This window comes from Triticum urartu, chromosome 4 (assembly GCF_003073215.2).
Source record: "Triticum urartu cultivar G1812 chromosome 4, Tu2.1, whole genome shotgun sequence".
Taxonomy (NCBI): Eukaryota; Viridiplantae; Streptophyta; class Magnoliopsida; order Poales; family Poaceae; genus Triticum; species Triticum urartu.
The window spans coordinates 578,585,693-578,609,290 of NC_053025.1; the positions used below are offsets into that span (position 1 = coordinate 578,585,693).

Genomic DNA, 23,598 nt, shown 5'->3' on the forward strand with positions numbered 1-23,598 from the left:
GCAGGGTGACAACGACCACGATTTCATGACCATCACGACAGACGGCGGCTTCATCCACGTTCCTGTCCGATGAGTCGAGTCGAAAGTAGTGATGTGTAGTTCTGAAACATTGATTGGCTCATGTTGTAATTATACTTTAATGAATTCGTATGTCTCTTTGGTTTGGACAGTCGTTCAACTTAGATGTAATCGATGCTATTTATTAGTAGGACCATGAATCGTGCTATTAATGTCTTACTTTTCTCTTACAATCCTTTTGTTGCATACTTACATATTGCTTATGTATTGTCTGTTGTTTGGCTTGTGCATAGAGATGTCGTCGTATGTCGTGTACAAGGGTAAGGTTTCCGGAGTCTACGACGACTGGGAGGAGTGTCGGAGACAGGTTCACCGTTTCAGCGGTAACAGTTACAAAGGGTACACCACTAGGGCGGAGGCCGAATGTAGATATGCCCGCTATCTAGAGGGAGAGAGGAGGGAGCGTTGGAGGAACCGGATGAAGACCAGTTTGATCGCGATGATGCTCATCGTGATGACCACAGCTCTCTTCTATGTGATGGTAGTTTAGATGATCGATATCGACTTGTAATGTGAAGGCAAACTCGATACTCGCGGTCTTGAGACTTGTAATGTTTTATCTTTGTTCGGTCTTTTGAATTCGGAGACTAATATGATGAATTGTATTCGGAGACTAATCTTCTATTGTATTCGATGAATCTGATGTTGCTGTGTGCTGCTGTCTATATTCTGTCCAATAATATATTTTGTAACCTGTGCAAAAATCAGAAAAACAAAAAAAACCTAATATTCATACTAATGGCGCACCACACAAGACACTAATGGCGCACTGTGATCATCACACTAATGGCGCATTAACTGTTGGTGCGCCATTAGAATGCCAAAGCACATGGGTACATATGGCCCCCTGGGAGGCATTCTAATAGCGCACTGCAGGCTACACTAATGGTGCACTACGTGGTGCGCCATTAGAACATCAGATACTAATGGCGGCGTGATGCCAGTGGCGCACCGGTAGTGCGCCATTAGAAGGCAAATTTGGTGCGCCACTAGCATGCCTTTTCCTAGTAGTGCTACAAGCTCCTCTATTTCACAATTGAAACTTCCAGGAGCTCCAGAGAGGACACGAGCCCTACAGTAACTCTATCCAGCCGCACTAATGGTGTTCTGCTAGGTGCGGCAGCACCAATGCTAAGCCTGCAAACAAAGGCACATACAACATGAATTTTCTAACTGAAGAAACCTACCAGTCTACAGACAATGCACATTTAGTATGAAATATCTAACTGCGGCAACAAGCAATCTCCAAACACCAGCACAAAATTCAGGCCTTTTTTGGACAGCACAGAGCAACCAGCAAGCAAACACAGGCGCAATACAACATGAATTTTGTAAATGCAGAGAGCAAATCAGCCTCCAAACGCAGACACATATAGCATGAATTTTCTAGACGCATAGAGCAATCAACTCTCCCGCTAACTTCAGGATTTGTTTACTGATTTCTATTTTCTTTTTCCTAAATCTCTGAAAATCTGATGGACTGCAAGTTGGTATACCTTTTGTTCCACCAAGTGCTTGGGGATTCATCTTCTCCGTTGACAGCTCCGACGTCGCCGGCGAGCTCTCCCTTCTGTTGGCCGCCGCTTCATGCGCGAACTAGATTTGTACGTCGTCACTGTCCACCGCTGGCTACCTCGCGCTCCGCCGGCTGAGCCACCTCCAAATCCCCCACCCCAGAGACACTCACAGCCACAGGAGCCGGCACCAAGTTTTCCCCAACTTCCTCAAGGACACTGGATCTATCTGAAATTTGAGGGAAAGCCGTCCGCTGGATCAGCTAAACCAGAATGCAAAAAAAATGGAGGCAGCATCACTGGAGAAGCAAACATCCACATACCTGCCGATTAGCTGCATCAGAAACCCCATGGTGTCTGGCCGCCGGCGCTCCTTGCCTCTATCTAGCAGTCCGCAGCTTCCAACTGAACCACGCCCTAGCCAAGAACACTCTCGTCCCTGCATTCATCTCGGGTCTGGATCCACTGGACGGAAAGCGAACTTCCCGAGCCACGGATCAGACGGAACGTGAATTCTGGTCCGCGGCTCACCTCACCGTCGGTAGACGACTGTCCAACCTTTCGTCGGATCCGTACGTATTTCACTACAGGACTCGATTTTCTGGCACGCGCATAGAAAAAGGGCACGGATCTCTAAAGCGCGTACCAACGACCAAGATAGCGGGCTCATGTGAGCTCGGCTCAATTACTCCGTGTCCCCGCATGCCACCACCCACTGCCGACACTTTCCCCGTCGCTTAGCCGCCGTGGTGCTGGTGCGCCACCGCATGGCCCATGGCGTATCCGGCGCGGCCATATAAGCCGGCCCAACCGGGGCCAGTTCACTCCCATCGTCTCTCCCTTCCTTCGCCCACTGCACTCCCACTCCTACGCTTCCCCGCCTCGATCGCCATTCCGTCGAGCACATCCCGGGCGACGCAGGCGGCCATGGAGGACGGCGGCGCGAGGGCTGCCGCGGTGCAGAAGCTGATGGCGGCCAAGGCCAAGTCCGGGAAGAGCTTCTCCGACATTGGGGCCGAGACGGGGCTCACCAACGTGTACGTCGCGCAGCTGCTGCGCCGCCAGGCGCAGCTCAAGCCCGACACGGCGGCCGCGCTGCGGGCGGCCATCCCGGCGCTCACCGAGGATCTCGTGGAGCTCATGATGCAGCCGCCCTTCCGGTCCTACAACCCGGAAATGGTCCACGAGCCCGCCATATACAGGTGCCACTCTTGCCACTGCTGTTTTTTTCAGTACAAGTTTAGCCCGTGATTGATATGATAAAGCAAGATACCAACTTGTTGGCGTCAAATGGGAAGAGATTGTGGCTGGATTGTGTCAAATGGGAAACTGCCGCAATGCTACTATGTTTAGTTAACAAACATCAATCGGCTTAACTTTTCCTCACTGGTTGTTTCATGGTTTACACTGAACACAGACTGAATGAAGCTATCATGCATTTTGGAGAGAGCATCAAGGCAATCATCAATGAGGACTTTGGTGATGGAATGTAAGAAGATTCACCGATTTAAATTTGAGTTTTGCATTATTTTCTGGTTAATATTTGATGGACTGTGATATTTGGCACACGTGTGCCATATAAGCAAAACTGTCATACCTCTACTTCTTTCATTTTAAAGTACCACACGATCCCCCGTCCTTTGACCTCGCCTCCTCTCAAATGACCCCGGAGGCTCGTCCGAGAAACCTGTTTCTCCCGCACATCTTGCGCGTCCACCCCCGAGAAAACTGTCACTTCTTCACGTCTACCACATGATTTCTCCTCAAGAGAAAGTTACCATGATATTCATATGCAAGTTATCATGCCTGTGTTGCGTAACTTACCATACTATTTACATAGAACGTACCAGGTACTATGCTTCAACAACTACACCCCTTCAAATTCACCACTATATTTTATACACAAGTTAGAAGGTTTTCGATGTGTAAAATACCGTGGTACTTACACATAAGTTATCAGGGTATATGTACATCAACCTCTCCCTGGTCAAAGTTACCATGGGGGATTGTACATGAATTACCAGGTGTACAGTTCGTATATTATCATGTTACTTGCACCTAAAAATCTGGGTGTGTTTCGGTAGCATTTTCTATAGGTCAAAAATTACCACGATGTTTTTGCGTAACTTATCACGCCTATAGCACGTGTGCCCCTCATGACACTAAACATTATGTCACTTTCTCGTGGCACGCCATGTGTTGTGTTCATCCAAGAGGCCCACGCGCGAGGCGGGTGTATGTCTTTAACAACTTATTTTCCTTTGGTAAAAAAAGTTACCATCATGTTTATATTGCAAGTTATCGGTTATGCAGTGCTTATATTATTATGTTATTTACACGAAAATTATTGGGGATGTTTTGAACAACTTTTTTCTGGGAGAAAAGTTATCATGGTGATTCTAGGTAACTTATCAAGCCCGTAGTGCTTAAAATACCATGCTATTTACACAAAATTTATCAGGTGTATGTTTCAGCAAATTCTTCCTCACGGGTCAGAAACTTATCATGGTGTTTAGTTATCGCAGTGCATATATTTTCATGCTATTTACACATAAAAATGTCTGGGGAGGAGCTACCGTGCTATTTACACAGAAGATATCGGAGTATCTTTTCAAAAAAAATCCCTACGGTCAAAGTTACCATGGTGTTTCTACCTCAGTTATCATATGTGCGCTGCGTATATTACCATCTATTTACACATAAATTATCGGGTATCTTTTCACATTTATCTTCCCCAATGGTTAAAGTTACCACAATGTTTGTATCTAAATTATCAGGTCTATAGCGTGAATGTTATCGTGCTATTTACAGAAATTACCGAGGGCGGGTTCAACAAATTTATTTCCAATGATCAAAGTTACCACGATGCTTGAAACAAAAAAAAATCGATGCTAACATATTAAAGGCAAAAACATGTCAAAAATAGTATTTCCCTTAGCTTGTTCAATAATCAGTGTCACAGGTGAGGTGGTTAGTTCCCTTTGTTGATTACCTGCATACCAGAGATCAAATCTTAGTCCAAGCATTATTTTTGCCCGAAAATTGGGAAGTAGGAAGTCACGAGCGGGTGTGCCCACGGGAAAGGAAGGAGATCGGGAGGCGTGCAGGAAAGGAAAGAAATCGGGAGGGAGGTCGGGGAGGACGAAGGAGATCGGGAGGCGTGCAGGAAAGGAAAGAAATCGGGAGGGAGGTCGGGGAGGACGTGCGGGAAAGGAAGGAGATCGGAAGGCGTGTGGCAATTTCGCAATCTGGCACACGGTTGCCATATACATATTTTGATATTTGATACAAGACAAATCATTGGTTGTCCAATTTATTTTGCATGTACATTAATAACTAAACCTGAAACTTAACAACTGTGGAATTTCAGATGATTTGGATTCTTTCAAGACTTTGCTTTGTTTGTAGAACCTAAATAAACTTTCCAAAATGTCTCACATGTGCACAATTCTAAATCCAAATGTTATGCTCATTTCCGTGGAACTTTGTTGCATAATCAACGAAATGTCAAATAATAACACTTGCAAAATTCACTTGTTATCTTATCACTTTCAATTGCAGCATGTCGGCTATAGACTTCTACTGTACAGTCGACAAAGTTAAAGGGGCTGATGGAAAAGACCGTGTGGTGCTCACATTTGATGGGAAGTATCTGCCTCACACTGAACAGGTTTGTAATTCCTTCAGGTGTTCTCATCCTATTCTCTGTTCCTGATAACCCATTTTGCATCCATGTGTATACCGAATGAAGTGCGATTTCGGAGCCAAGATTCAGCCAAATCTCAGGGCCATTGTAGTTAAAACACCCTGAGCCCAGCTTGAAATTGCTAAAATTTACAAATTTACAAAAGATAAGATGTCCATACCCCCCGAGTGCAGAGAGATTATTTAATTGCTTCAAGTGCTGCTAGTTCCTAGTTCCTACAATTTGTCACATTGTATGACTATCAGCGAATCTTAGTTACAGATAACTGCTGAATGAAGAGACATAGTTACACAAATTCAAGCAGTTGTCCTATGTTTATCCCACAAGGTTACCATGCTCCTGGCTCTGAATTTGACAGATCGTTCTAAGCGTTTTATTCCTTTTTCTTTTCACATCTGCAGAAAGCCGCGAATATGATGTCGAAGTTGCCCTGCAAGGCACCTTGAGATAATGAGATGGCTGGTACTAGGAGAAGGGGGATATGTAGCTTCACTAATGTCTGCTTATACTTCAGACAAAAAAATTGAGTGTCCCTTTTCTAGTCTGAATGATCGACCAAATAAAGAGTTGTCATATAGTATGTAATGTCTGCTTGTATTTTGGACCTGGAACAGCATTCGACATGATTTTCCTCGTCTGAATGATCGACTAAATAAAGTGGCAATATAGTTTGTAATCCCTGCTTGTACTTCAGACTTGAAGAGTAACTCAGCATGGTTTTATAGGCTGGATTTTCGATAAGATAAACCGTCTTGTATTCATGTGTGCATGAATTGTTTCTGAAGCAAATCTACAGCTTGGTATCAACTATGATCTATATTGCATTTTATCGACGGATGTGTCAATGTGGCAAACTGTGCTGAAAAGGCATAGTGAATACATAACATTTCTTTGAGCGAATCATAATACTTAACTAGTTAGAATGAGAAATTTTAAGAGGGCCCCTCTTACCTCCGAAAGGTAAGAGGATAATTTAATCTTAGCCGTCACTTGATTGAGGGCAATTTGTCTATATAAATATGGTAAATACAACAAAATAAATAGAAAACATTCTTGACAGATTCTGTGATCTCTCTTTTCTAAAAGAGATTTTGCGTCTAGTATTAAAAATACATACTTCCATTTATACTATGCATGTTCGTTGAAAAAAAACATGGCATACATGTTTTTTTCTTTGAGATACAGGTGTATAATACAGTATATCTTAAAGTACAATTTTCTTAATCTTAGGACATTCCTTGGTTTTAAAATTAGAATCGTGTGATATATCATCATGTCAATGCCACTTCAGTATTCATGTGGCACACGTGGTTAGCAACTCAAACTTGATGATTTTTTCAAATATTGTTTATACTTAAGTATGCATATTGATAGTTTGTATGCGTATGCATTTCTAATATCAAAATTATGTTTCTCTATATTAAGATTAACATATAATCAACTTATTTATGTATTTCAAAAATTGTGTGTGCTATATTCATACCTATTTCTCATGAATGTCACATCATTTGCATAAATATTAGTACCATCTGGTAGGGCAATGAAAAAAATAGCGCGCTACAAAAAATAGCGTCGTCCTTGAAAATATGCTATTAGCGTGCTATTAGCGAGACATTTTATATTGATCAATTTAGTGAGACAATTCTCTACACGCTATAGCGTGCTATTTTTTTTCAATGGGTAGAATACAGTGTCAACACTAAAAACATAAAAAAAAACTTTACAGTGATGACTATTGCCTTGTGACCAAACTGGAAAGCAAAGATAACAGTAATTGGAATTTCTATATTTTTTCTTTATCCGCCTTCATGTTTTACCTTACATTACGTAAGAGTAATATCAGCCTTCAGATCAGGAGAAAATAACAGCTCATATATATCGACTTAGGACTATCTTAAAACGGCTCAAGACTAGGCACCAATTTAGGCCCACCACTTAATTGCAGGCCAGCCGAAACAATTGTTCATGTCGTTTAAATACCGTGGTGACATGCGGCGCCGTTTCCTCCGATTGTATTGGCGCGGCGGTCACGGCCAGCGCCGTTTCCTCCGATTGAATTGGCGCGGCGGTCACGGCCAGCGCCGTTTCCTCCGATTGTGTTGCCCGGAGCACCGCCCGTCGGACGCTCCCTTCCGCCCATAAATACCGCGCACATGATCCATCAGAATCCACACAGCTCGAAGCACCCACACACCGCAGTCAAATCTCTCTATCAGTCCAGATGGCCTCCTCTTCGTCCTCAAGGCTGCTCGCGGCGGCGGTGCTGGCGGCGCTGCTCGCCGGCGCGATGTGCGCCGTGAAGGTGGCCTTCACGGTGGAGAAGGGGTCCGGCGCCAAGAAGCTGGTGCTGAAGATCGACTACGCCAGACCAGGCGACAGCCTCGCCGAGGTGGAGCTCCGGCAGCACGGCTCGGAGGAGTGGCAGCCCTTGACCAAGAAGGGTGGCTTCTGGGAGGTCTCGTCCACCAAGGACCTCGTCGGCCCCTTCAACTTCCGCTTCATGTCCGAGAACGGCATGAGGAACGTCTTCGACGAGGTCTTCTCCACCGATTTCAAGATCGGCGAAACCTACGCCCCGGAAGAGTGATCCTTCCGTCGGTGTGTCACATTAGTCGATTCGAGTTTTCCCTTGTTTCCGTTTCATTATATTTGCATGTATTCGCCCTCATGCGTGGATAATACATAATTATCGACGCCTATGAGGTGCGTATACATACGGTGCGGATGTGTTTGCTCTCCATTCATCCACTGCCTATGCATCTGTCTTGTTCCGTTTGTATCCGAATTTTGCTCAAGATTATGAAATGTATGTTTTTTGTATCTTGTCACCTTTATTTTGGTTATGTTTGTTTCTACTTACTTTGAGGTAACGCGATACAAGATCAAAAGGTGGTATGTAAAGGATCTAAGAGGATGGAGATATATTTGCGTTGCCTATTCCATTTTTTTTTTGTTAATATGAGGGCAAACCAGTCACAAACTAACTACCACAAAAGTGAGGATATAAACATTCGGGAAAGTCAAGAACCATGTTCAGTTTCTCGTGAAACCAATAAACATATCAAATATATACATGCAATTAAAGTAAATCACCATATTATAGTTGCGCTTTATCCACTTATACCAACTCTAGTAGAGTCGCCAAATTTGCAATCGTCATGTTACATATGGAGCGGCTGGCCAGCCGATGTGCAAACTCAGAGTCAACATATATCAGCCTCCACATTTTTACTTTTTCTTCATTAAAACAATTTGATTGCCTCCAAAATCAAACGTTTTATCACACCATTTCAAAGCAATGGTGTACATAATTTTAACAAGTCATATGAACAAAAGCATTTAATCGACGGCGTGTACAAATCAGATGTTCACGACGTGTTCGCCGTCGTCTTCTCCGACATGTGCATCGTCCCCTCCTATAACGTCCCTATAGAACGTATGGTCACCATTCACGTCTTCTTCCAAAATTCTCGCACCACTAGACGGCTAGGATGTTACCGCCAGATAGTTTGGATTACGATCTGACGACTGGAAATCATTGCCACTTGGCACCAAAACTTTCTACAGTAGTCCATCTCAATCTTTTAGGCCTAGATAGCTTGTGGAAAGAGGCCGTTTGGGGTTATTTTTGACGGAACCTCGTCAGAGGGCGGGGAGCTTCCGCATTGCATTAAGAAGAAGAGAATTGGTCCAGTTAATAGGGGAAACCGGACCCAAAAACCATACATGGCACGGTTACATAAGGGAAACCGACGAAGACCACAACAAAAGAGAGTAAAAACTTGGTTTCTTCTTACAAGATACATCTAATACAATTATTGGAGTACCCTAAAGTCTCCTCCGGTGCATCATCATGTGGCATGAAAGGCTGGACATCATCTTTGACATTCTCCTGCTCAACATAGCGGAGAATACGTACTGGTTTGTTGGTGGGCAATTGTGTTTGGGTGTGCTAGATACTTTAATCCAATGGTCTCAAAATAGGCTTTTGCCCCACTTTACAGATAAAGCAACAGTCCATATATCCAACATCATAGTCCGAAATCAGAACGACGGCTGGGGCAACAGCAAAATCCAATGGTCTCGCCGGACCGGATGCTTTGGAATGTCTTCATGGACATTCAAGACAAACTCTGTGAAGTCATCAATACCAATGAGACGGAGATGAAATCTGTCCTGCCTCCATGAACTACCATACCACTTTACCCAGAAATTTACATCATTTTACATATTATCATACCACTTCCTTTGGACGATGCCGTCTATCCATATGGAGTGATTTGACATGTCTCTTGACCTTTGGATATGTGTGTGCCCGGAAGGTGTGCCCGGACATTCTCGCTAATCGGGCTCTCCTTTTTTTCAGTATCTTTACTGCTCTGGTAGATCTTTAGGAGCCTATATATTTTAGTGAGCATGGTTCGTAGATTTTCCTCGCGCGTATCCGTAAGATCTAGACATTGCGTTTTGTCCCCGAGAAGTTTAGATAAATCTCATTTTAGTGGTTTTATCTCGGAACTTACTAGCCTGAAATATTTCGATGATAATTCCCATCTGGGATGGTTCTCGAAGTCCCAGTCAATTCTCTCAGAAAATGTTTTCTCTTCAAAATGTCTTTACGTAATCATGACCGTGTATATTTCCCTTGTATCTTAGTTCTCTTCATAGGAGCTCATGGCGTCTAGTTCAGGTGATCACGTTGGCAGTGATCAGAGTCTCAAGAACCCTTGCCACAAATCACACATGACAAAGGAAAATGTCAGAAGAAGATGAGAGGCACTTGCAAGTCATCTAAGGCTTCGAAAAAGAAACCGACGGAAAACATTGAGAAAGCAATTCCTTCATAGACTGCTCAGTCTGAAGATGTTGTTGCTACTAAAGATCTGGAAATGGCTTCCGAAGACCAACCACGAAAAGGTGGTTGTAGCCAAGAAAACTATACCACGGCCGCAATGTATGATCCTAGTGGTTATCGCACACCTCCTGGAGGAGAAACAACTGTTCGGCGAAACAATAGACTGTAGAGGATCACTAGTTATTGGGCCAATAAATGGTTCAATTACATCAAAATCCAAGAAAAGTATGTGGTCATGTTTGCTTTCATTCCTTCATGGGATATTGCATTGCTAAAAATTGCATTAAAGAAGGCGACCTGAAAGTGAGACCTCCAGCTCCTCCTAGTTCTCATCCCTCCACTACTAAGACTCCTGAGGATTTTGAAAAAAAAAGGTTCATTTATTTGAAAATAGTCCATCGATTCTGGAAAAAATCATCGACTTAAAAATATCATCAATTTTCAAAAGAGGTTTGCCGATTTGGGAATAGTTCATCGAGCTTGACAAAATCACGAATTTGAAAAAAGTTCATGGATTTTGAAAAAAAAACATGGATGGGGAAAAAGTTTGGTTTTGAAAAAAAATCGCTAATTCGAAAGAAAGTTTGCGGATTTGAAGAAATTTCATGTATTTCAAAAAAAGTTCATAAATTTTTTTAAAAAGAATCATTGATGTGAAAAAGTTCATCGATTTTGAAAAAAATCATGAATATGAAAAAAGATCCTGGATTTTAGAAGAAAAAAGTTCACGGATTCCAAAAAAATCATAAATTCAAAGAAGTGTTCACGTTTTAAAAACATGAATTTGTAAAAAGTTTTCAAATTGGAAATTGCTCGTGCATTTAAAGAAAGCAAAAAGGGAAAACTGAGGGGAAACCGTGCATGAAAAAACGAATTTAAAACGCCCAGAAAATCACTGCAGAATCTAACTGGTGGAAAAAAACTACTTGGGCCGGCCCATATAGCAACTAGTGAAGTGGAGGGGGTGTGCGGTGGTATGTCAAATGACCTTAAACCGCCGCCTTAAGCGCTAAATAGGACTCGGGACCAAACAGGCCCCAAATAAAACAAAATTTCATGGTAGAGCATGCAGGCTTTCAAACACTCCATAAGGCGTCGATGAAAACACATACTCCAGTGGAGTTTTTTTAGAGATACTCTGGTGGAGTTGCTTCCGAAGCTGGAGTGTTGGATTCTTGGACGAAAGGTAAAGTTGTGCACCTCGAAGAGCCCTGCTCGCACATGCTCCTTTAATTGCAATTGAACTGAATAGTTTTGTTGTCAGGTTGGTACTACTCCTCCTACTCGTACTCTGGAACAAAGGAGAAGAGGAGGTTCACCAAGCCATCGTGCAGCCTGAACAAAAGGCACGTTGGCATGTCTGCTCGACCTTTGCACATGCGCGTACCCGGATGGTGTGCCCGGACATTATCTATAATCGGGCTCTCCCTTTTTTTCAGTATTCTTACTGCTCTGGTAGATCTTTAGGAGTATCTCCTCACGCGTATCCGTCAAGATCTAGACTTTGTGTTTCGTCTCCGGCAAAGTTTGGATAAATCTCATTTCAGTAGATTTCTCTCGGAACTTACAAGCATGAAATCTTTCAATGATAATCCTCGCCTCTGATTGTTCTCGAAGTCCTGATCAATTCTCTAGAAAATGTTTTCCTTTCGATAATGACCTTGCACAATCATGACCTTGTCTATTTTTCCTTGTATCTTAATTCTCTTCATACAAGCTCATGGTGTTTGGTTCAGGTGATCGCGCTGGAAGTGATACAAAGTCTCAAGAACCCTTGCCACAAATCACACCTGACAAAGGCAAAGGTCAAAATAGGATGAGAGGCACTTGCAAGGCTTCAAAGGCTTTGAAGAAGAAGCCAATAGAAAACGTTGAGAAAGCAATTCCATCCGAGGCTGCTTAGTTTGAAGAAGTTGCTGCTACTGAAGATCTGGAAATGGCTTCCGAAGATCAACCAAGAAAAAGGTGGTCATAGCCGAGAAAAAGATACCACTCCTGAAATGTCTGATCCCGGTGTTTATCACACACCTCCTAGAGGAGAAAAAACTATTCAACGAAACTCTAAACTGCAGTGGATCACTAGATATTGTTCTAAGAAATGGTTCGGTTACATCAAAATCCGAGAAAAGTATCCGATCATGTTTGCTTTCACTCCTCCATTGGGAGATTGCATTGCTGAAAATTGCATTAAAGAAGGCGGCCTGAAAGTGAGACCTCTAGCTCATCTCTCCACTACTAAGACTCTTGATGATTATCCTGAGGATTTTGAAGAGAAAAATCATTGGTTTGAAAAAGGGTCATCAATTCAGGGAAAAAATGCTAATTTTTTTAGAAAAATAATTTTGAAAAAAGTTCATCGAGCTTGAAAAAGAACATGAATATTGAAAAATAAACATGGACGTGGAAAAAGTTTATCAATTTGGTAGAACAAAATTCGCAAATTTGACAAAGAGTTCATGGGTTTGAAGAAAATTTCATGTGTTGTGAAAAAATGTCACAATTTTTCAAATAAAAAAGTTCACAGATTCAGAAACAAGTTTGCATATTCGAAAAAAAAAATCATGAATTTGAAAAAGTATTCAAATTTGAAAAAAGCTCGTGCATTTAAAAAAATAAAGGGAACATAAAAAACTGAGAGAAAACCGCGCATAAAAAACGAAAGTAATCCCCGAGAGAAAAAACGAAAGTAAAAATTCCAAGAAAATCACTGCAGAACCTGAAACGGTTAAAAAGAACTACTTTTGGCGGCCCATGAAGTTTGCCAAATGACCTAAAACCGGCGCTTTAAGCGCTAAACAGAATTCGGGACCAAACGGGCCCCAAATAAACCAAAACCGCATGCCACTCGACTGAAAACACACGTGCATAACTGCATAAGGCGTGGGCTCAAAACACGTGCTCGGGTGGAGTTGCTTCCGTAGGCCGGGTGTTGGATTCTTGGACGAAAGGTAAAGCAGTGCACCTCGAAGAGCCCGGCTCGGGTTCTAACAAGTCTTTGCTTTGTCCCCCGGTCAACTCGGGCTTGGTCTAAAGGAGACGGCACCGGGCGGCACCGAGCTGCGCGGAAACAAAGTGGGACTTCGGAACACGCTTCCGCCAACGAACGGGCTTTGCTCCCCTGCCTGCCTCGTCTCTCTCAGATGCCTTTGGGAAGGAGGAAACTGTGGGAGGGGGAGAATCTTGTCGCGTCGACAACCATCGTTTCGGCCGGCTGCTGCGTCGCGCACAGACAAAGTTTTGACAAAGCTTCGTAAGCTTTGACAAAGTTTATAAAAAACAAGATAAACGTTTACCATAATAAATTTATATATAATGTGAAAACACATTCAATAATGAACCAAGTGATGTTGATTTGTTATTGTATATTTTAATATTTTTGTTTGTAAACTTTGTCGAAGTTACAAAGCTTAGCTTTGATCGAAGCTAATACGCACCCTAATTTAAAACGGAGGAAGTGTTTTGACACTTCCTGCTCATGCTAGTAGCTTTTGTCAAAACTTTTAACATGATCTCAGGGGGATCAAAGTGGGCAAACAACCCTAGTTTACTAGCTCCTCCTCACGCTCCTCACCGACAAGTGGCACCAGCACCGGTTGCCTTGCCCCCGTCCAACCCTCCGGTGGCGAGTAGCCATTAGAAGTGTGCCGGAGGGAGAGCTTCAAAGGCATGGTTGACAACATGCAATCATCGCCACTCTCCATCTCCGGTACTGCCCCGACGGATGCAGGAAGATGATCGTGGATTGGCGGATATACCCCGGGGTCACCCATGGCCGGCTGCTTTAGAGCATACCAAATCCAGCCCCTCAATCTTCCGCGGACAATGAGCGGTCACGCTTTTAAAAAGTTCCATAATCGGATACCTCATTTAACAAAACTCAAATTCAAAGTGTCCGGCTACTATACATGTCATTGGACTATCAAAAATTGACATGTTCTACCTATATGCTAGCTATGGACAAAGATCATCCACGACTGTCCTTCCCCTTGTCGTCTTTGCGCTTGAAGAAGCAAAATGGATCAAGCTGGATTTCCTCATTGCTGGAGTTGTCCGACCCGTCACTGTCCTCCTTATCTTTGGAGGGCAGTCCGGCCATGGCACGGACCCTCCGACTTTGCTCTCGGACGAGGGCGTGTGGTTCTTCCTCTGCTGCTTCTGTACGATGCGGGCACAGACGAACTCCTCCTCCAAGGCAGCATGCGCCGCCACATCCGTCGGTCAGCATGTCGGCAGCAAGGCGGGCCTCGACCTCCCGCGCAATCTGCTTCTTACGGTGGGCACACAGGTCTATGTAGCTCTCATACTCCACCGCATCGGAGATGGACGACAGACGAACCTTGAGCTTCCTACTCCGGCGGCTTCGAGCATCCATTCCACCGATACAATGGATTCCCGTCGGATCGAATCCATAATAGGTCGGGCCCATACGCCGCAGTCTATGGGTCCATACTGGTCGGAGTCGGATCCACTGTCTCACATGCCAGAGAAGTTCGAAAATCGTCAGAAGGGAGCATTGGGCCGGAGAGTAGTGGAGTGGAGTGGAGCAAAGTGGCTAGGGTTTGACTCAGAGAGCGGATGAGGACGAATATATATGGGGTCGGGGTAGGCCAGCGAGGGTCGGGTCCGACGTGGCAAACGCGCGCGGGCGTACCAGGCCTCCCCATATCCACCCAAGATTTGTGTTAGATATGATGGGTGATTGTAGATACTCTTACATTTAACCCTCTTATTGTGCATTATTTACAACCTCATGGGCGACTGAAGGTTGGCCATATTGATGAGTGCATTTTGCATCACTTTTTTATCTTTTGCTTTTGCGTTGTAGTAATAGAAATTCTGTATTTTATCGCTTTTGGGCTTATTTTTGCTAGGATTCCGAAGAATTAAGAGATTTTAAGCATCAATAACAAAACCCCTATATTTGATGGAAATGTGATGCTAACTGACGCCATAAAAACATTGCATAAGAAGAGGCGGACACGTGAGAGAGAAAATCAGGTGCACGAAGCTATTGAGGAGTGAAGAGTACCTATGCACTATGTTCTGGTTCACTGATAAAAATGTGATGCTATAGATCGGTACACGTGGATACCTCAGAGGAGTCGCCTACTTCGATTGTAGATCGACGGATTTTTCCGAAGAATTCTCGTGGGTGAGAGGTATAACCTAGTTGCGAAAAACGGCGCTCTACAACAACTCTCCTTCGTCTACTTCCATTGTGTGGATTGTGAGACGATCTTGGCCTGTAAGCCCATAATGGTCTTCAGATGATCATGTGCATATATTTTGTTGTTGCGTAGCACGTTCTAATTTAGGCATGAATACGGTGACCATTTCTGCGACGGGGGCAATTGAAATGTGGTCAAAGTACTCGAGGGCGGCGACGAGGCTGGCACGGGCAATGGCGGATTCAACCTTAAGACGTGCATGGTCCTCGACCCACTCGAGAACTCCCACACAGCCTCTCGGAGAACTCTCTCTCGGGGCGGTCCATTTCGGTCTTGTCAAAGAAAGGTTCATGGTGAGGGTACGGTCACACCGACATTGTAATGGGGGGAGAGAGGGTGAAGGCCAACGAAGGGGCGATGGTGGGTGAGTTTGCGGTAACTGTGATGGAGGAAGAGGGTGGATGTGGTGGCGCCGACGAAGAAGGGTGATGGGGGTTATATACCCTGGAATGAGCATGCTCCGTGAAGGTGAGATTTGTCGCGTTGGGGGTGGCAAGACCGGTGTGAAACGCCACAACGTCCATTAATTGATACTCTTCTCCATGGATATGCAGCTATGACATTGACAGGGGCGGAAACGTCGGCAGTACGGATGACCGCGCCATTGATCGGGATGCGCACGGGAGGAAGAGGCCATATGCTGAAACTTCCCTCTCGTGTGAGCGGTTGCGGGGGTGGGGGAATCGCGGCGCAAATTGCTAGGGTTTTAAAAATCCATGAGCGGTGGAGGGGGATTGAAACATGTGTCAACTGAAAGAAAACATGTGCTAGTCGATGGAGTTTGCTTCTCGTGACGGGGTGTTGGATTCTTGGACGAAAGGGAAAGCACACCGCACCTCGCACATGCTCCTCCTACAGTCTCTTTGCCTGCAGCTCAACTGGGCAGTTTGGTTGGTGCAGGTGTGCCATCTTTCTTCTCCCACCCCTGCTGCATGCTCTCCGGGACAGAGAAGTTTCACCAAGGCATGGTGCATCCTGAGCAGAAGGCGCACACGTTGTCTCCGAGACCTTTTCTTTTCTTTTCTTTTCTTTTCTTTTCAAGGGGAGAATCCTCTTATACTATTATGTACGTACTCGTTTAGGCTATCTCGCTAGCTAGGCCGGCGGCGTCGCTCGGTCTTTGACTTGTTGTGTCGCCTGTCGCGCACAAACATTGCGTGCCGGAGTGCTTTGCTGCCTCGAAGATTTGCGCCGAGATCTGTCCATCATGAGCGCAGGGCAACGTGCTTTGAAAGGCCAGCATGCCTAGCTAACTGGTTTGACGTTTCAAGCTGCTGCTAGCACGATCATGGCCGGCCTACTCCGACCCTTTTCCTGGCGGTGCTATTAGTACTAGCTTTTGTTTGTCCGTCTATAAAGTCTAAACACGATCTCAGCCCAGGGGGGAGCAAAGCGGGCAAACAGCCCCAGCTCGCCACCACCAACACCACTAGATTCCCTATTAAAAAGTACTAAAAGATTAGTCGCCCAGGACAGCAAAGTCCCCTCGATCAGATCCGGCGTGGCGCGAACGAACTAAAAACGTGGCGGATTCGCCGTCCGGAAAGGCGAAAAAGGGAAGCTTTTCAAGCACAAGCAAGCAACCGGTTCCTTCCTTCCCGTTCCCATCCCACGCGCCGTGCCGAGCACGTTGCGCCGGCCGGGGGGCAGACAGAGCGCATCACCGACCGAATCGGCCGGCCACGCGCGCGCGCCGTGCGCCGACGAGGAAAGCACCTCCAGCCCCCGGGTGCAGAGCGCAAAGTAAACCACTCCGTTCCGGCGAGCATCCATGGATGCCGCGCGCCCCGTCCACACTCGCTCCTCCGCTGTCACGTTCGGGTCGGATCAGCACACGCTTTCACGAGGCCGGCGGCCAACAGGTGGCGCCGCCACCTCCACGTTGGAGGAGGAGAGGGAGCCACGGGGCTTCCGAGGGTCGTCGTCGTCTTCGCCGCCGTCGCCGTCGCCGCGTGTGCGCGAGGGCCGAGAGCGAAGGGCCAACGGACGGCCGGGCAGAGCAATGGTTGTTCACCCGGAACGCCATGAACGTGCGCCATTTCTTCGTTATTCTAAGACAAAAACAAAGGGCAATGACGCGTACGCACGTCCAAGTCTCCCACCGCAACCCCCGTCCCCCTTTTGACAAGTTGCGCTCCCCCTTTTCTGACCGTTTCTCACCCACCCTTCCCCTCCCCTCCGCCATGAACTCGTGCTTGCCGAACTGGAGATGGGTTTCTTCCCTTGACATTTCGGTTCATGGGATCATGGCATACGTACTCAAGATGGTAATCGTAGCTGTGCTAGTCGTGGTCGTGATGCCAGACATGGAGGAAGCGTTGTTTGAAGCTGGTAGCACTCGTCTTTATTTCAAGTTATTGTTCGGTTCATGAACTGAACTGGGTTTCTGTGCGAACCATGGCTGATGATCCGCGCAGAAATCACAAGAATTTGTCGATCAAATCAAACGAACGAACAAAGAGGGCTTGCTATGAACTCAATCTTGTTTCTTTCTTTCTTTCTTTCGCTATTCGAATTTTTACCCAAAGAATACATTAAAATTGAAAGTGCTCTACAAGCGATGTCTTGAGGCGAGCGAGCAAGCCGTCTTGCCCCGTCCGTCCGTCCGTCCGGATCAGAGCGCGAAGGCGCCGTCGGCGCTGGCCAGCCCGAGCCACGAGGAGGACGACGCCGACTTGTCCTCCGAGCCCTTGTTGGCTACCGGCGCAGCGGGGCGGGCGTAGGGCGCGCGCGCGCCGAGGCGGTCCTTGCGCTTCTCGAAGAACCTCTGCAGGGAGGCCTTGCGCATGATGGGCAGGTCCGCGAGCGCCGGGGCCGGGGCGGGCGTGGCGGCCGCGCGCTCGACGCCGGCGGTGGTGGCCATGCGCATGACCTCGGCCGCCTTGTCCGCGGGGAAGTCCTCGAAGATGACCACCCTGCCGCCGTAGAAGATGGTGAGCGGCGTGGCCGGGCCCGCCTCCTCAGCGGCCGCCGCGGCGTGGTCCTGGCCGACGTCGGCGCCGGGCATGAGGCTGAGCGTGGTGGCCGGCGGGGCGCGCGGGGGCGGGGCGACGACGGCGGAGGAGGACATCTTCTGCTCCGCCTTGACGTACTGGCTGAGGACGCCGCACGCCAGCGCGAACCTCCGGCTCTTGCTCTCCATCGCGGCCATGGCAACACTTGTTCTCTCGTCTCGTCTCGTCTCTTGGCCGGGCGCTGCTGCTCGCCGCTGCTTCTCGTTGACGATGACGGTGGTGAAGATGGAGCTGCGGTGCGGCTGTGGTGACTCTGTGGACGGATGGCTGTGGGGGGCGGGATGTGAGGTACTCTATGGCGGGGGGGGCGGTTATAGAGGGGGGGGGGGGGTGTTGGGGGGAGGGGAAGGGAGGGAGAAGCAGGCAGAGTCGCATCCTCCATGGCCGCTTGGTTTGTTTTTGTGAATAGATTAGGCGAGTGAAGGAGACGTGGTGGTGGTGCGGGGCACGAAGAACACGTGAAGATTGAGGCCGGGGGGTATGGGTGGGTGATGGCGACGGATGCGTATTCGGTGGGAGAGTTGCGACCTTTTCTTTTCTTTTCTCTCCCTGTCGCCGTGTCTCTTGTCGACCGCGGCTTTGCCCCGTCTCCCGCCACTTGTTTTATCTCGCACGCGCTTCATGTGCGCCTGCCGCCTCGCCTCGGGGGGCTTTCTAGTTTCATCTCTACTACTTCTGTCTCTCGTTTTTGAAAAATGTTTTAAATTTCTGACCAAGTTGCATGAACCGAACGAACCCAAGTTTCCTTTGCCCCCAGGGGGGCGTGAACCAGTGAGCTTGCAGCTGAATGCAAATGGATTTAAAACTACCCCTCCCGTTTCTAAATCTAATTCTTTTTAGAGATTTCAAGAAGAGACGGAGAAAATAAAGTGAATCTACACACTAAAATATGTCTATATACGTCCCTATCTAGCTTGTATTGAAACCTCTAAAAATACTTATATCCAGGAACAAAGGCAATATGTATGAAGGGAGAGCGGCAAGCCGGGGGTGCCAGAAGAGAGCATCCTAACGGATATGCCTGTGGATGTATTGTCCGCAAACATAGCACCTCCTTGAAAATTCTGGGGGAAAACGGTGCAAACAGGGATGCTAATGTTTTTTTATGTCTGCTTACTTTGCTAACAAGTGGACCCCATATGTCATATGGAGAGCGCGTGATAGTCAGTTCCTCCCATCCACTGCCATGTTGGTGTGCCACTCTTCACGCAAATGGCAGCAGGCGATGGGATGACTTCGAATGAAACGGTAGTGCAACTTTCTATACCAAAAAACCGTGAGGGGTATAGAAACGACGAGCACGAGGGGTTGTGTCATTTGAGTATGCCCTAGTACCTCAAGAACTCGATCAGTCCGCAAATTACGTCGTCATCAAACCAATGCACTTCGGGAGGTAAATTCCCTTTCACCACATGCCTTTCGGATGTTCTATTTGTATTGATCGTGCACTCTTGTATGAGCGTAAAGTGCGCGAATCCACAATACTGTCACCATGCCATAATTTCCATGCGCTCAGGGTCAATCTTACTACTAATGCACTCTTGTATGAATGTAAACGTGCATGAGTTGTATGTTGTATGAGCCTTGTGTGATACCGTCGGAAGAGATTACATGATAGCACCGGATGAGACTTCTTGTTAGTGTGTGTGCGTTGTTTGAGTCCGCCAAATGAGTTTGGCGACTGGTGTGGTTGCCGGCGATATGTGTGCATGTTGTGTGAAACCACTATATGAGGGTTGCCTCATGATATGTGAGAATTGTGTGGTGTATCCATGCCAAAGGAAAATATCGCATTAGAAATCACCACCAAAACACCTGCACGCTCATTGAAGATGTTAGTTGAGCATTTTTTGGGGTCAAGCGGTTCAAAACTACTATTTGTTAGTACTTCATCCGATCCATTTCAGTGCTAGATACATCAGTAATATGGATCAGTGAGAGTAAATATGTTTCTACCAATCTCATCTTTAAACAACAGTATGCTTTCAGAATTTTTATTAAAATTTCCGGTATGATGTGTGTTTTATTGGGGGTTAATTTTGTTGGGTAATGTATTCCACCTATCTTATACTCCCTCCGTTAATAAATATAAGTCTTTTAAGAGATTTCAATACAAACCACATGCGGATGAAAATGAGTGAAACTACACTAAAATACATCTATATATATATATACATATATACATATATATATATATATATATATCCGTATGTAGTTCATATTAAAATATTTAAAAAGACTTGTATTTAGGAACAGACGGAGTAATTTGCAAACTTTTAAATTCATACAAAAAATGATTTCTTCTCCTCTTAAGAAAAAAATGGTTTATCTTCACTGAGTTGTTGTTTAGATGTTAAGTTTTCATATGTAACAAACTATTACACAACTCGCTATGCTTAACTATCATACAAAACCATCTTAAAGTCGTTTTGTGAGAAGTGGGTATGAATGGATGTGCTAATAAACCTTGTTCCAACGACAAAGATTTTAGTATAAAATAGAAAGTACCACGAAATGATAAAGAGTTGTGTCATATCAAAATATTTGTAAAACTTCATATTTGAATCCTTGTAGGCATGTAGTGCACCATTAAATTAAAGGTTGTTGAAGAATTCCCATGTTTTTGTTGTACTCTTTTATTGCAATGACAATAAGCAAAGTTGTGTACATATATCTATTCACAATGTACAGTTAAATTATCTAAATTTGATTACGAATAATTGTAATTATTTCCTCAAAAAATGCCGGTAGCAACAATATCATTAAGTTTGTATGCATATATTGATCGTAAAAGATTTTTATATTATTATATTTTCACTAACATGGTGAATAACTATATAAAGAGAAACGATTAAAGTTGCTTGGTACAGAGTAAATTTCAAAGAGTTGATTTAGAGCATATTGAACACGAAATAACCATCTACTCCCTCCGTAAAGAAATATAAGGGCGTTCAGATCACTAAAGAGTGGTTTATTAACGTTGAAATAAAAAATCAATATGCGAAATTTGCACCACAATGTGTGAGTATTTCTTACGGAAGTAGCCATTAGATACAATCGGTGGAAGGACGTATATTTATATTTATTCACAAATTTAACTTGTATGTGCATGTCAAACCACAATGTGTGAGTATACAAACAATCTGAATTTGCCAGCATAATATAGAAGCACTTTCCATCTTTTCAGAGGAAACTTATAATGAAAATAATATAATATCACAAAAGGTTGATTATCTAACTTCCAAATTATATGCATTTGTCTTCACCACATGTAGAAAAAGGAGAAAAGACTTATAATTAATATGTGTTTTGATCTTGGTTGATGACCAAGTTTATAATTGGTCTTCTGGTTAATTAAATCTTAAAACAAACGGAAAAATGATCTTCCTATACATCTACAATAGCTAGGAAAGAAAAGTTATGAAGCGCTTAGCTTTTGGCCCATTTAGCCCATTCCAATACCACAAGGTTTTTATTGGCTCTCGCGCGGGCGGTTTGTTTGCTATTCCGACCATATCCATCCGCATCACGGCCAAATCAGCCAAGCTTTATCGCCACCTTACTTCGTTCATCCTAGTAGATCAAGCTAATCATACGTGCAGTAAAAAAAATTCTAACCACTAGTAATGGTTTGAACTCCCGCTATAAGTCGGGGACATCCATCATCTTTTTTTTTCTTTGAATGATTTGCCATCTCCCTCCCTTTTCTTCCCTCTTTCCCGGCTTGTGCTCCATGTATATTCCGATGTCCGTGGTTATACCGGTATATGAGACCCTTTGATATTTTCATGTCGGTCATTTTCAGATTATATCGAGGTGAACTATACAAAAAAAAAAGCGAACGCATGGTTCGACACTAGGTGAGATAATGGCTAACCGGAGACGGCGCTCCATTAACAAACAACAGACATAAACACCACCTAAATAAAATTAGCGTGTTCACGATTTCAACAAGGTTTGCTTGCTTGCACACGCCAAGAACAAACGGATGCATATGCGAGCTCGCCCACACACGTGCATTTGCATGCCGCCATCAACCAAACAGAGCAGCAAATAAATCTCGGCCAACCCGCACAGCCGTACCGCCCCTACACCAGAGACCAGACAGTCACGAGACGCACCCTCCCGGCATCAAGTCGGCATCGGCCAGCCGGGCTTTACTCCGGCTCCCCGCCCTTTTGCCGTGCCCGCCGATCACGAGGACACGAGGAGGAGGGAGAAACGGGTACATGCTGTCGACTGTACTTGAATCGCGGCGTGATCTTATCTTTCCCGGCCCACGGTTCGCCGGAGGAGACTCGGCGTGTCACGCGCACCCGCTTTGGTGGTGGTACCACGGAGACGGGGAGCAGGACAGCGACCCGGCGCCCACCCGTCCCCGTCCGACCGGCGCACAAACACGCGAAAATATAAGGCTTTCACGGGCGGCGGACGGGGCCAGTACGGCATGGCCGATGGCGGGCGCGGCGAGGTCGGCCGGTCGACGGACATCCGGCCAAGTATAAACTAGTACTCGTGGTCACATGCTGAGAAACGTGGGGGAGACGACGAAAGATGATAATAGTACCAGTAGACAGTAGGAGTACTGGCATTAGACTAGTATATGCTGTGCTACCAGTATGCGGTTTTGTTGCGGTGCGAAAGCTCCGAGGGGGAGGAAGAGGATCGCGCGCGCTTTCGCTTTCGGGGGCCACCGGCACATGGTCCGTCGACCATGGGCGCTGCGTTGAGTTTCTTCTCTTTTTCTCTTTTGATTGATGAATTTCGAGGTGTGTGCTGCTCTGTTTTGGTTTGGTCTCGTCGCAGCCGTTCTGCTACGAGGTGAACATGTGCGTTGACGTCCATAGTTTCCGCTGATAAGGTTTGAATTTTGCGTGATGATGGTAATGGAGTAGGAAGCGAAAGTAAACGGGGAGGAAATGGGGCCAGCCAAGCATCAATCGAAAAGAAAAGAAATGGGGTCAGCCGCGGCCGTGTCAGGAGCACGCGATGGTCGACGGGCGGAGCGCCGCTGGGGCCTCCGGGATTCCAGGCGTGCAGCTACGAACCGGTCACATGCGAAACAAATTCGGTCGTCCTCAACATTTCCGCTCTTTTTTTTTAACGCAGTACCTCTATAAGCATCTCCGAAAGACTGAGTCAGCATATCATCTTAAAATTTACAAAGTAACCATAGGCACCTCGTCGTTGACGGAAACATCTC

The 23,598-nt window shown here is 45.7% G+C and overlaps 3 protein-coding genes and 1 long non-coding RNA gene across 4 annotated transcripts; 2 read left to right on the plus strand and 2 right to left on the minus strand.

Moving 5' to 3' along the window:
* Positions 1 to 1,394: 1,394 nt before the first annotated feature.
* LOC125552845 lies at positions 1,395 to 2,170 on the minus strand. The gene is made up of 2 exons (XR_007303810.1): positions 1,916 to 2,170; positions 1,395 to 1,821 (listed from the first exon to the last, which is right to left on the minus strand). It is a non-coding gene; the product is annotated as an uncharacterized LOC125552845 (long non-coding RNA).
* A 124-nt stretch (positions 2,171 to 2,294) lies between these two features.
* On the plus strand, positions 2,295 to 5,977 carry LOC125552844 (cyanate hydratase-like). The gene is made up of 4 exons (XM_048716538.1): positions 2,295 to 2,794; positions 3,010 to 3,081; positions 5,154 to 5,262; positions 5,700 to 5,977. Exons 1-4 carry the CDS (start codon positions 2,367 to 2,369, stop codon positions 5,742 to 5,744), a joined length of 654 nt encoding a protein of 217 aa, XP_048572495.1. The 5' UTR covers positions 2,295 to 2,366; the 3' UTR covers positions 5,745 to 5,977.
* Positions 5,978 to 7,491: 1,514 nt separating this feature from the next.
* LOC125554226 (pollen allergen Dac g 3-like) lies at positions 7,492 to 7,904 on the plus strand. Its single transcript, XM_048717809.1, has one exon. The coding sequence runs from the start codon at positions 7,520 to 7,522 to the stop codon at positions 7,883 to 7,885; it is 366 nt and encodes a 121-aa protein (XP_048573766.1). The 5' UTR covers positions 7,492 to 7,519; the 3' UTR covers positions 7,886 to 7,904.
* A 9,948-nt stretch (positions 7,905 to 17,852) lies between these two features.
* LOC125552847 (protein TIFY 11b-like) lies at positions 17,853 to 18,695 on the minus strand. Its single transcript, XM_048716541.1, has one exon. The coding sequence runs from the start codon at positions 18,530 to 18,532 to the stop codon at positions 17,996 to 17,998; it is 537 nt and encodes a 178-aa protein (XP_048572498.1). The 5' UTR covers positions 18,533 to 18,695; the 3' UTR covers positions 17,853 to 17,995.
* Between the last annotated feature and the right edge of the window lie 4,903 nt (positions 18,696 to 23,598).